General features: G+C 35.9%; 1 protein-coding gene across 1 annotated transcript in view; it reads right to left on the bottom strand.

The window, feature by feature from the left end:
* The window catches only part of LOC125673153 (dystrophin-like), a 155,277-nt gene extending 146,057 nt beyond the window's left edge, over positions 1-9,220 (bottom strand). Inside the window, exons 1-2 of the mRNA XM_056158146.1 lie at positions 8,707-9,220; positions 5,614-5,712 (exon numbers count right to left, since the gene is read on the bottom strand). Coding sequence (XP_056014121.1) covers positions 5,614-5,674 — 61 coding nt within the window. The 5' untranslated portion in view covers positions 5,675-5,712; positions 8,707-9,220. The remainder of the gene's footprint in view (positions 1-5,613; positions 5,713-8,706) is intronic.
* Positions 9,221-14,772: the final 5,552 nt, after the last annotated feature.

The raw sequence follows: 14,772 nt of genomic DNA, 5'->3' as shown, positions 1-14,772 counted from the left end.
AGTGGTACATGTACTTAGTCTTTATCAATGTTTCCCATCATTACTGAATACTGGGCAGTGTTTATCAATGTTTCCCATCATTACTGAATACTGGGCAGTGTTTATCAATGTTACCTGTCATTACTGAATACTGAGCAATGTTTATCAATGTTTCCCATCATTACTGAATACTGGGCAGTGTTTATCAATGTTTCCCATCATTACTGAATACTGGGCAGTGTTTATCAATGTTTCCCATCATTACTGAATACTGGGCAGTGTTTATCAATGTTTCCTGTCATTACTGAATACTGGGCAATGTTTATCAATGTTTCCTGTCATTACTGAATACTGGGCAGTGTTTATCAATGTTTCCTGTCATTACTGAATACTGGGCAGTGTTTATCAATGTTTCCTGTCATTACTGAATACTGGGCAGTGTTTATCAATGTTTCCTGTCATTACTGAATACTGGGCAATGTTTATCAATGTTTCCCGTCATTACTGAATACTGGGCAATGTTTATCAATGTTTCCCGTCATTACTGAATACTGGGCAGTGTTTATCAATGTTTCCTGTCATTACTGAATACTGGGCAATGTTTATCAATGTTTCCCGTCATTACTGAATACTGGGCAATGTTTATCAATGTTTCCCATCATTACTGAATACTGGGCAGTGTTTATCAATGTTTCCTGTCATTACTGAATACTGGGCAGTATTTATCAATGTTTCCCATCATTACTGAATACTGGGCAATGTTTATCAATGTTTCCCATCATTACTGAATACTGGGCAGTGTTTATCAATGTTTCCTGTCATTACTGAATACTGGGCAGTATTTATCAATGTTTCCCATCATTACTGAATACTGGGCAATGTTTATCAATGTTTCCCATCATTACTGAATACTGGGCAGTGTTTATCAATGTTTCCTGTCATTACTGAATACTGGGCAATGTTTATCAATGTTTCCCATCATTACTGAATACTGGGCAGTGTTTATCAATGTTTCCCATCATTACTGAATACTGGGCAGTGTTTATCAATGTTACCTGTCATTACTGAATACTGGGCAGTGTTTATCAATGTTTCCCGTCATTACTGAATACTGGGCAGTGTTTATCAATGTTTCCTGTCATTACTGAATACTGGGCAGTGTTTATCAATGTTACCTGTCATTACTGAATACTGGGCAGTGTTTATCAATGTTTCCCGTCATTACTGAATACTGGGCAGTGTTTATCAATGTTTCCTGTCATTACTGAATACTGGGCAGTGTTTATCAATGTTACCTGTCATTACTGAATACTGGGCAGTGTTTATCAATGTTTCCTGTCATTACTGAATACTGGGCAGTGTTTATCAATGTTTCCTGTCATTACTGAATACTGGGCAGTGTTTATCAATGTTACCTGTCATTACTGAATACTGGGCAGTGTTTATCAATGTTTCCTGTCATTACTGAATACTGGGCAGTGTTTATCAATGTTACCTGTCATTACTGAATACTGGACAATGTTCATCAATGTTTCCTGTCATTACTTAATACTGGACAGTGTTTATCAATGTTTCCCGTCATTACTGAATACTGGGCAGTGTTTATCAATGTTTCCTGTCATTACTGAATACTGGGCAGTGTTTATCAATGTTTCCTGTTATTACTGAATACTGGACAATGTTCATCAATGTTTCCTGTCATTACTTAATACTGGACAGTGTTTATCAATGTTTCCCGTCATTACTGAATACTGGGCAGTGTTTATCAATGTTTCCTGTCATTACTGAATACTGGGCAGTGTTTATCAATGTTTCCTGTTATTACTGAATACTGGGCAATGTTTATCAATGTTTCCTGTCATTACTTAATACTGGGGGACTGATTGTATATTGTTTAATGTCCCTTTTGAAAATTTGTCACTCATATGGAGACGTCACCATTGCCAGTGAAGGGCTGCAAAATTTGGTCCTATGCTCGGCACTTACGGCCTTCGAGCAGGGAGGTATCTTTATTATGCCACACCTGCTGTGATACAGGGCCTCAGTTTTTGCGGTCTCATCCAAAGAACCATCCAATTTAGTCGCCTCTTATGACAAGCAAAGGGTACTGAGGACCTATTCTAACCTGGATCCCCATGGGAAGAATACTGGGGGAGACTTTAGATGTAGTTCTTCCCAGTCTTAATAAGACTTGTTTTTATTATTCTTTGGAGCAGCAAGACAGTGAAATAGTTCAAAATTTAATGCCGGAATATCTCTCTAATACAATTTTATCTGTTTTACTTGGAATATAGTCCATGCTAAGTGTTATCAACAATCTAGTTAAAGGATCAGGTTTTATGCTTTCACTGTAGATGAACTGACATCAGTTCAGTGTCAAATTACGGGCTCTAGCTGGCAGAGATGCAACACCTAGATGGCACTTTTACATAGGAGTATGTGCCATTTACAAAATATTAATGATAGCTTTTTCTGGAAGCTATCATTCTATGAGAATAAGAAGCTTGCAGAATAGATTTTATTTGTTAAAAAAAGTTCATGGCCAGAGTATTAAACTGAAAAGGTCTGCAGAAACAGCACAAGTCTATCTTTGAATTTTGCAATATTGTTGCATACATGAATATATGAACTTTGGAGAGTTTTTCAATAGTGCCAGAAAAATCCACACTGCCAGTGAAAAACTCGAGATATTAAACCATTCTCTACACCTATCCTCTTTTTAACATTTAACACCAACAATGAACAAAATATTGAAAATATTTCCTACCTAATGGTCTCCAATTGTACACATTTTCACACCAAATATGATTTTTAAAAGATATTTATAAGAATATTGTGTGTGCTACCTTTTTCTCTATTATCATGCTGAAAGCTCTGCAGTTATGTACACATTCAGAATGAAATGTCAGTGAGAAATATAAAAAGGTTTTGAACAAAACATGTTAGCAGAGGCTTTTGAAAATTACTTCTGAGAAAGTTGGTTGATTTTGACACAGGCAACAGAATTATTATATCAGTATATCACACGTACCTTTGAACTTCAAATATTTTAATGTTGTGGCATTGGTAGCCATGAAATTTCCATCCATTATGAATGCACAATAAAATTCCAAATCCTATATCCCTTGGTGCTTATAAATTATCAAATCAACAGAGAAGAAACACTGGTATTTTATAATAAATAGGTAAATAAATTCCACAGGGCAATATAATTTGTCATCCTCCAGATTTTACATAAAAATCTCTCTTATGAGCAACAGTAGTAATTACATGTCCAGTATTGTTTGTGGCATAAAATCCTCAACACTAATTTCCCTCCATTTTTCTCATTTAATGGCCTGGCCCTTGTCAAAACAGGAAAGCCTCCACACTAATATTGTATCAATACTTTGTGTCACCTCTTTCACAGAGTGAATTTACTTAAAGTAAACACTCACCGCTCCACCAAAAAAGAGAGGGAACTTTAAATGCACGGCGTGTCTTTAAAGGTAGAACGACACAGGACATAATCCTGCAGAATCTTAATGGCAATCAGTCTTTGTCACACCCTGTATAGAATGACCCTCTTTCGAAAAGGTACTGTGATCCAAATCCTGTCCAAAAATGTTAAGGTAACAGTGGAACTTTACTCGGCCGCCAAGTAGATCCATACACTAATTTGTTTGGGAAAAGTCCTTATTTATTCATTAGAGATAATAAGTGATATCTAAAGAAATGCCCTACACTGGAATCACAAATATAATCCCTGATTCATTTACACACAGGCATCTGTCAGAGTAAAAACAAAGTGATCAGGACTATAGGGGAAAAAATCACTAACATCCAGCACAATGGATCCTCACAAAATTATACCAAATTACATCAAAAGATCTCAATCCCATCAGCCTTTGTAAGTAAATTGATCCAAGACTGACACGTGCTACATGTCAAACAATAGTGGAATATTATCTCCCTGCAATATAATACAATATGTACCAGGGACCATCTCCACAGCCCTCACACCTAAAACTTCAATGAAATATTGATCTCATTGCATGTGGCCTTTAAAGTTTCAACTAGTCTTAAATAATAAATTTTTCCCTTTTCCGCAAAATCTGAGAAAGGAATTGTAAACTGAATACAAACAGCTGTCCTTCAGTTCCAAGGATACCCTACCAAATTAATAGACCAGACACATGTCCATTTATAGGATTAAGAGCTATTTGCTATAATTGATGTCTTCATTTTCCTCTTTTTATACAGCCCCCTTTTGAGGGACATCAGGAGTTCAAGAAGTCAAGTTTTTATAATAAATGACAATAATAACCTATAAAAGATTGCCTTATTAAAGAAGTTTGTCTTTCAGATCACCATGTACATAGAAAGTAAATGTGTATTGTGAATTTTCATAAACTAAAATTTAATGCAATAACCTTTGCTTAATGAAATTAGCCCTGAAATAATTGATTTATGTAAATCAAAAATATAGGAATAATCATTATGAGTTTTATTTTTCTAGAATCTATTACGAATCGATGCTTTAATTTTCTATCTCAAAACATTTTCAAGTTCCTAAAAATTAAAGCTAGTTAAATTTAAATTATTTAAATCCTGTCAGGATCATTTTTGTTAAAGCAAAAATATAATAGCAAGTATCACTGAATGCCAAAAGACTGTATTTGCAGAGTCATCTTGCCTGAACTGTATCATATGCATGCATATTTTAGAATGTGGAGAACTACATGTAGAAACTAGCAATATTTCTGTCTTCAAAATCAATAAATATTCCCTGATGAATGAAATATTTTGTCTATAATAGTACGACTGGTTGCAGGGGCTATACACAGTATAAACAAACGTAATATGAACGCCATCTTTATCATTTACATTTTGTAAAGCAAGATCTACTCCACTAAATCTCAAGTGAAGATTTTTGATTTGGAAAATTAAAGTTTTCAGTTGAATGGTTCCTAAATCTTCAGCTCCATCTGACAGTGAAGTGTGAAATTGAAGGCATTACATGCTTTAGATGAGCCTGCATGACTTCCACTATAAACTATCCATTAATATGCAATTCTTTTTTTATTACAAAACAGGAAATGACTGCTCCTTCATGAATATTTTAGATCAATATCAAAGTAGGTTGTATTTCAATATGAAACCCTGGTCTCTGAATTATATTTTACATGATTAATTACCGTCGACTCTGACGAGGAGTGCGAGGAGTTGTGTAAAAACTTACAAGTACTTGTAAGCAGTCTGCATCAATATTACTTCAAAGTGCATGGGTTCTGAATCTCCGGATCCGGTAAAGAAGGAAAGCATAGTCAATACGTAAAAGTCTGAATAACTAACTAGTTATTAAAGATTAAAGATAATTACAACAAGTAGGAACTTTTGAAGTCTCTCCAGAAGGAGGGGGGGGGGGGATTTGGCGAGATGCTTCTGCCTTACTTCATCAAGATCAACCAGTAGAGAGCACATTGTCAATCAACTTCAACTCTTCTATGCTTATTCCTTTGAGGGGAGAGGGGGGTGTAAAGAATGGCTAGCAAGACTATTCCTATTGGTACTTGTCGTACCCTAAGTATACAGAAATACTGCTTTGTGTAGGCACGTGTGTGATGAGGGGATGATCGAGAGTTGACTACAAACCTTTGCCATCTCTCATACGCTGTCTGACATCATCACCATTAGCTGCCGTCTGCTTGGCCATGGTCTTAACTTCTGTCCATCAAAAACTCACATTCATTCCTAAAATGTCAAAAAGTTAGAGATAAAGATTGAACAGTTTCCCACCAGTCCAAGATCAAACTTAGCTAATCCTTAATAGTATTCAAAACTATGTGCCCTTTTCAAAGTAACTGAGCAGGTGCTTTTGATACCCTGACTTTGACCAGGAAAATAACAAATCATTAAATTATGAATTATGAAAGATCAAGGGGAATGCTGTTGGTCAGTTAAACATCAAATGTTTGTCAAATGAAGACAAACATTTATAATACATTTACAGTACAGGTTCAGTGGTATATTAAACATTTATAATACATTTACAGTACAGGTTCAGTGCTGTATTAAACATTTATAATACATTTACAGTACAGGTTCAGTGGTATATTAAACATTTATAATACATTTATCACTGGTTGCAGTCAGTGGCTTGGTGATTGTTTTATAACCTGCAGAGCTCATGAGTTTGAACCCCACTTATGCACTTGTTGCACCAAACCTAAGACTTGGAAATAGGTAGTGATTGTTCCTTCAAATGCACCCAGCATTAGAATTATATTACAGATCTTTTGAACATGGCCTTAACAAGAGGCCAGTGGGCCACATCACTCACCTGAGTCACCTTGGCCCTGCTATTGTTCAGCTGCTGTGATTTTTAAAAGAATTTTTTCAATCTTTATTCCCATGAAAAGCTTTGACCCCCCCCCCCCCCCCCCCCCTCCCCCCATTGTGGCCCATACCAATTTCCTATGAGTCGCAACATAAACATGACACAAAGGTCACAAGGTCAAAATGAAAAATCATGGTATGAAATCCAAGGTCTTACTGTACCATAAGGAATCTATATACAAAATATGGAAGGTTTCCCTTTTTTTTTTTTTTTTTTTTTTTTTTTTTTTTTTAGTTTTTTTGAGATTCAGAAAATCAGCAGGACTGTGACAGAAAATAATTTGTATTCAGTCCTGATGTATGAAAGACTATTTCTCACTTTTAACATGTCTGTATTCCCATATAAAACTTTGATCTCCTATTGTAGCCCAACCCTACCCACAGGGCCCCTAGAATTAAACATAAATCAAATTTGCATGTCCTGAAGATGCTTGCATGTCAATATTCATGACTAATCATGACCCTGCTGTTCTTGAGAACAAATTTTTAAAAGTTTTCCCATATAAAACTTTGATCCCCTATTGTGGCCCCATCCTACCCCTGAGGATCATGATTTGAACAATTAAGTGAATCTGCACTACCTGTGGATGTTTGCATATCAATATGACTCATCGTGGCCATGTTGTTATTGAAAAAAAGACTTTGAAATATATTTCCTAAACATTCCCAGCTTAAGTTGTAAAACTATGATCCCCTATTACATGGTCTTGCCCTACCCCCAGGGACCATGATTTCAAAATACGTGAATCCCCTTCACCCAGGGATGCTTTGTGCCAAGTTTGGTTGAAATTGGCCCAGTGGTTCTAAAGAAGAAGATGAAAATGTAAAAAGTTTACAACAACAACGAAAACAACAAATTATGATCAGAAAAGCTCACTAAGTGAGCCTTCAGTTCTAAAACCTGATGTTCTGTGTCACAATAGCCTGATCTGAATAAGCAATGTACAATAAAGAACCCTCAGTGAGGCTCACTACTACAGCCTATGTGTCATGCATAGGACAAAATTTGTGTCACTTCACTTACAGCTGGTGAAGTCTCTATGAATGTTCAAGTGTAAAATTCTCAAAATGGGATGCAAAACAACCAACCAACCTTGGGCTTGGTCATAACATGGGGTTATTGAAAATAGAAAGTATGTCGACAGATAATATTCAGTGTATGGACAAAGCTGAGTCAGATAAAAGTCATTTGTTAAGGACAAAAGCCATTTTTCAGCCAGAAGCTCCCGTGTGTTAGCTTATTTTGATAACGAGAAGTGTAAATTATGTTTTAAACTCCAGCTAGGCCTAGTTGTTTTTTGACCGGACACATCCAATTGAAATCTAAACCGAAACCGGTGTGTTATAAACGGCGAGATTAAAAATTCCGCTTTGAAGAAGGAAAAAAAAAAGAACATGTTTTGATGATATCCTTCTATTTTTACAACCTGAATAAAATCAAACATCGCTACATGTATATTGAGCGAAGTGAGAGGTTTGATTTTGATCAGACTGGGTGTTGGGTTTTTTTAAGTATTTTTTTAACTATTATGCATGCACAATTTCAGAATTGTATTGTATACTGATAAAGAGTACACAATATTGCATTCAACTTTGAAAAATTGGGGAGGGGGTGGGGTGTTCAACCCCTTCAATCCCTGGGTGTGTATGCAAGCGATTTTGACATCTAGGCCTTTACCTTCTACGGCCTATAGACTATGAGCACATCATGATCAGAGGACACGTTTCGTACCATACTATCATACATGTAACTAGTCACTCGATTCAAAAATATATATGAATGAAGAGGCACAATATTCAATCCCACGGCCTACATTCGATAATCAGGTATAGATCCTAAAAGCATATTTAATTTGACACAGAAAGCGTTACGTACACGTGCACATAGGCTAGAGGATTTTTTTTTTTTTTTTTTTTTTCTGTTTTAGAAATAGGAATAGTATCATTAAAAGGTGAATAAATTCTTGATCTGATTAAAGAACAATAAAGGATGTCATATTAATTGATTATCTGATAATCGCACAAAGGTCATTTAAATATCAACCGTCTCCAATGTATGAGGTGGTCTATCGTTTCGAGTATCCTGTCATTATCACGAATACCGCGTGTTTGTTTTGAGGGTTGCCAAATATTTCAATAAAACTCAAATGTTTTTTTTCTTGAGGCTTCAATATGAAAGCATATAGCGCCATGGGACTAACTGCTACCTATCGACTTCAACGACAAATCGTTCTCTCTTTTCTTCTTTTTTTTCATTAAAAACTACAAGTGTGAAATTAAAAGTTAAAAGATAGAATTTATGTAAAATTTCATATTTCTGAAACTATATTCTATCAAATAAATCCTTACCTTGTACGAGTATTTGTAGACGTAATAAATACACATCCAGCTGTTAAGAGAACTCGCGTGTCATCCTATATAAGTATATTTTTATTTACTTTTACGGCAGTAAGACCTTTGTCGACTCCCTGAGGAGGACACGCTGACAGTTTACAAGGTGATATATAAATTCACTTCTAAATGGCAAAAAGCACAGGTGAACAATTGTTTAATTTCGGATTTGGCCACTGTGGCTATATTCGGTTCAAGAGGATAATGATTTGTGTCACCCCAAAACATATCACATACCTCCAGCGACCCAGCGTGTGCACACCGAACTCAGCGAAATCAAAATTTAAAAACATGCACTTCGTATGAATATGTCAACTATATAAATCGCACGGTGCTTAAATCCAACATAAAAACATACATACATGTACAGATGTAATGCTTATTAATATACCGCGGCTACTCGGTAAACATATCTTTCAAAGACCACAACAGCATGGCTTTTAAAACTGTACGTTCTACTTAACATTGAGATGAAACAGCATATCCTTTTTAAAAAAGTGAAAGCAGTAGACAGTATTGTTTACTAATACGTTTGCATGAATGAATGTCTTCGCTCAGGTATGATACGCCTGGGGGGATTTCCAAAGGTCCCGTCCTATCAATGTCTTTAGAGCTGACTATATACTTTTCAATGTATTCGCGTTAGACGTTCCCGCGCAAACATGGGTGTAACGCCACACCGCGGGGCAGATTGTTACATATTTAATTAACGTTGATATTTTACCCACTAATGCCCAAATGTCGCACTCTACTCGTATTTCCTATATAAAAAAGCACACTGTCACATTTCCTATACAAAAAAACAAACTGACATGTTTCGAGACGTTTGATGTGTAAAACGAATTTTTACATTGCAGTAATTCTAGGCCTACATGTCAGCAAATTAATTAGGGGCTGCTGTATTGTCTAATTCCCTTATATGCATGTTCATTCAGCGGGTTGGTTAGGAGTATATGCGAATATGTGTATAAGAAGCATATATATATATAATCAAAATTTGTGGTTCAGTATTTGTTAAAATAGTGAAAACAGAGAGACCAAAAAAAAAAAAAACCTTGTTTCTTTCGTTATTTATTCCTTTATTTTATTTATTATATCATCATTATTTTTGTTTTGCATGCTTTAAAAACAGTTTGAGTACAAACAAGGCGACAGTGTTCACCAGGGTTTCACACAACAAAAATCTGAAATCACATTGACCTCGGTCGAGGGTCAATAGGTGCCAAGTATGAGCTTCTAATTTTTGTCCATCACAAAGTGGTGACCTATACGACATGTATTTCTAATTACTGACATTACTGTCTCCTTAGAGATTTATGTCTAGCAGTCAACATATCACATTTGCATCGAAGATGTATATACATAAGGATCCCCCTGTCCTAAACCACCCCACTAGCAATTGTAAGTACCAACCAACAATTTTCCGCAACAAAGTGCAAGGTTGCATACATAGCACACAGCATGAATTAAGTCCAGGCCAGGAAAGATAACCTCTTCGTATCAACGTCGACTAGCGTAGTACAGGTGAATCCAGCAGCGACGGCCGCTCGTCACCAGGCCGCTTGTCTTGTTCAGCGGCAACAACCCGGAGTAGAGTGGAATCACTGTATGTGCATGGAATACAGATTGTCAATAGAATCGGACAGCTGTGTATTATAGAGATGAAATTATTCAGCACCATGTGATGCCGTTCATATGCAGAGGCAATTGACGCGCAGTCGGGGTTTTGCCTTGGTCAGCTGTCAGTGGCGGATTTAGGGGGGGGGGGGGGGGTGGGGTTAGAAAAATGTACTAAACGATAAAAGAAACAATAATTTCTTCCACTCCCGGAGAAATAAATGACAAAATCTTTTGATTTCTTGCATTACTTTATAGGGAGAACTTAATTTTGTTCCAGAAACCCTTAAAATTTGTGTCATTTTATTAATTTCACCTTCTTAGAAATGATAGAAAACAGTACAAATGACTAAATAGGAGACAGATTTCAAGCCTCATAAAATCTGTAAAATCCCGGAGCTTTCTCCCCCTGGGCCCCCACCAGGGGCCGCAAGGTGCCCCCAGACCCCACTGTCTCATAAAGTGGCGCCCCCATAACCGCAATTCCTGGATCCGCCCCTGGCTGTTTCCCCCGATCTAACAGAAAGACGTTTACGTAGCTTACCAAATCTGCCAGTGACATTCATTGATCTAGGCCAATCTTTCACCATATTTTAAACAACACCCATACAGCATTTTTTTTTTTTTTTTTTTTTTACGCTTTAGTATCGTCAGTTGTCAAACTTATGTGAATTCAAATGGTGGCCATTCGCATTGTGAAAATGACGTTGAGACGTTCACTATATGTAATTCATGCCATAGATCTAATCTTCCAAGAATTAATCTATCACCGAAATGTCATCTTTTTAATAATATGTCTACAACTGACCAATTTCTATGGTTGATGAACTGTGAGGATATGTTGATGTGTTGTGCAAATCATGTGAATTCTTAAGTCATATGTATAGAACTTTAAAGAATTTCATAGTCTCTTAAGGATATTGACTTTCGCCTACTTTAAAGTAAACCACCAGCTTAGTATGTTATGTTGTGCATGTTGTTGTTAGTTAGTTATACTTATAATACTTTTGACTAGGCCCATATTTGTCATTTTATGAAAAACTTCAAGGAGGGACACCCCAGGGGCGGATCTAGGAATTGCAGTTAGGGGGTGCAACTTTATGAGACAGGGGACCTGGGGACCGCCTTTAAGCTCCTGGATTTTATAGGGCTTGAAATATGTCTCCTATGTAGTCATTTTCACTAATTTCTATCATTTCTAATACAATGAAATTAATAAATGACGCAAATCTTAAGATCGGTAAAGTTGGCTACTAGTAACTGGCTACTTAAAAAGAGAAAAGTTGGCTACTAGTAGCCAGCTACTTGAACCAGGAAAAGTTAGCTACTAGTAGCCAGTTACTAGTAGCCAGCTACTAAAAGTCAGTTACTTATACCTTTTGATTGCAAGATGCAAGATGGTATAAAACTTGAAATTTTATGTTACCTGCAATCAAAAGGTATAAGTAACTGACTTCCTTAAGGGTGATATCTGAAAATTGATGGCATTTCAAGATACCTAATACCATTCCACTTCACATGGATAGTTGTAAATTAGTCTGATATCTAATACAAACAAATAGTTCTTTAAGATATTTATAAAAAAAAACTTGAAATTTCATGTTACCTGCAATCAAAAGGTATAAGTAACTGACTTCCTTAAGGGTGATATCTGAAAATTGATGGCCTGTCAAGATACCTAATACCACTCCACTTCACATGGATAGTTGTAAACTAGTCAGATATCTAATACAAGCACTGAGTTCTTTAAGATCTTTATGAAAAATTTGAAATTTCAGGATACCAAGAATCAAAAGGTATAAGTACATGTAGCTGACTTCCTTAAGCGTGATATCTGGAAATTTATGGCATGTCAAGATACCTAATATCACTCTTCTTCACTTTGATAATTGTAAATTAGTCAGATATCTAATACAATCTCAGAGTTCCTTAAGATATTTTCGAAAAACTTGAAATTTCAGTTTACCTGCCATCAAAAGGTATGTTTAGCTGACTTCCTTAAGCGTGATATCTGAAAATTTATGACATATCACGATACACAATATCACTATTCGCCATACGTATCGTTTGAAGTTAGATAAATATATGATATAAACACGGAGTTCCTTAAGGTATTCACACGGATCTTGAAATTTCATTTTACCGATAATCAAAATGTATAAGTAACTGATTTCCTAAAGAGCGATATCTGAAAATTCGTGGCGTACCAAAACACCATGTATCACTTCTTGTCATATGTATAGTCGTAAATTCGTCAGATATCTAATACAAACATAAAGTTTCTTACGGTATTCACACTTATGTTGAAATTTCAGAGTAACTCGAATCAAATTGTAAAAGTAGCAGATATCTCAAAATGGATGGTATATCAAATGATTGAAGGTCTGAATTCAATCTGTATCACTTTTAAAGTAAACACTCAGTTGAAAAGGTGTATTCGTATTTTGCATTGCAACGTTATGTAATTGGGGATAATTGAGCATGAAATTTCATACGACTCTTCGTCCTCTTTAGAAATAAATCTGATAGATAATAATTTTCAAACTCATTAACCTTCATCTGGTAGCGAGCTATCAGTAATTATAACTTTTATATTTTGTAGTAGCTGGCTACGAGTAGCTAAATTTTCTTACTTTTAGTAGCTGGCTACTAGTAGCTAACTTTTCCTGGTTCAAGTAGCTGGCTACTAGTAGCCAACCTTTTTTTTTTTTTAAGTAGCCAGTTACTACTAACTGGTTACTAGTAGCCAACTTTACCGATCTCAAATCTTAAGTTTTTTTTGGGGGGGGGGGGGGGGGGGGGAGGGGGGTGTACGCTCTCCCAATAAACGTAATTCAATAATTTGAAAGATTTTGTCCTTTATTTCTGCCAGATTGCAGGCTCTAGTATAAATGAAGTTTCGATTTTCTTCCTCCCTTATTTTCACCCAGAGTCTTTCGTCCTCGTCACTGTCGTCTGTCTCAGAATTGGTGACAGGAGTGTTCTGGCATTAACACCTAGAAGCTCAACCCTGATCAGACGACTTCGGTGTAATGTTTATTAATTAAGTTTTGCCTGAAATGAAAATAAATGTCCTCAGATGCAGAACATAACACAGACTACACAATCAGACGGAAAACATGTACATTGTAGTTTGAATTCGACGATTCAGGAGAATGACCTTAAATCATCAAAAGTATGGTACATTGTTATACATGTATCTATTATTGACCCTGAAAAAATGGCTTGTAAACGAGATTGTTTAGCCTGATGATATTACATTTGAACTTTTTACACTTGCAGCTAATTGGTATGCCATCATTACATTTAGCACTGGATCTCTTGAATATATCAAAAGTGAAAAATGACCGTGTACGAAGTATACAATACTGAAATTCTACGAAATATCCATTCATCATATCATTTACATCGAAATATTGTTAGACGTACATTCCATATTATAAAGAGGAAATATAGTTCCTGTATTGAAATTATTCAGATAGCAAGTGTAATTTGTAGATAAAAGTTTACTTTAACCTTAACTACATTTATCAAAAATAATTACGACCGTAGCAGTGAGGATTCTTGTGCCGACGCCTAACGCAACATGGTACCTTATCCAAAATATTTACATGCATAATATTCTAGTGTAGAAGTGCCGTCATTTATTCTATTTATCGAACGGTATTTTGCATTATGTTTGGATTTTCAGAGCGAAAAAAAATGTTAAAGGTACAGTGATAAATAGTTTTATTATATGATTGAATAATACGCAAGATCCTAAATACCGAGTTAGTGGAACTCTCTTGTAAAGAAGTCCGGAAAAGCGTGTCGATCTTGGGCATTTTTTGTTTATTCAAAATATTGGATCGGAAGACGATTTAACATCCATGTGCTTTCCGCAATTAAAAGCATTTTTAAATGAAAGGTGTGTAAAACGTCTGGATACAGGAAAAATGAACTTCTGAATTTAGCTCGCGAAGCTATATATTTTGACGCAAGCTCTTCTCAGCTTTGGGAATTTCCTGGCTGACAGCAGTGGGGGAAAATCCACCACATTTCCATTAAAATCTATCATTTGTGGATATTTCTGCGTATTATGTTTCTTTCTTGAATCATTACTACAGTTTAATGCAATGCAATGATAGTGCACCATTGATAAAATCGGGTGGATCGATCACGACAAAAGTTTCAGAACTGGTATTATTTACGAACATGCCCAAATTCTCGTATACTTTGGGTCTCGCGAGACTTTGAAAGGGGAAAGTAAAATTTAAAACCAAGACGGAAAAAGTAGTCGCGATCTTGCGCTCTCTAATTGGCTGAGATCCAACAATGTAGAAATCATACTACGTTATATTTACCTGCACGTGACCTTCCAGGTGAACAGAAGGAATTATTATTTCCACATAGGACCAAAAATAGACC

This window comes from Ostrea edulis, chromosome 3 (genome assembly GCF_947568905.1).
Source record: "Ostrea edulis chromosome 3, xbOstEdul1.1, whole genome shotgun sequence".
In the NCBI taxonomy this organism is placed as follows: Eukaryota; Metazoa; Mollusca; class Bivalvia; order Ostreida; family Ostreidae; genus Ostrea; species Ostrea edulis.
This window is presented reverse-complemented; position numbering and strand designations above follow the sequence as displayed.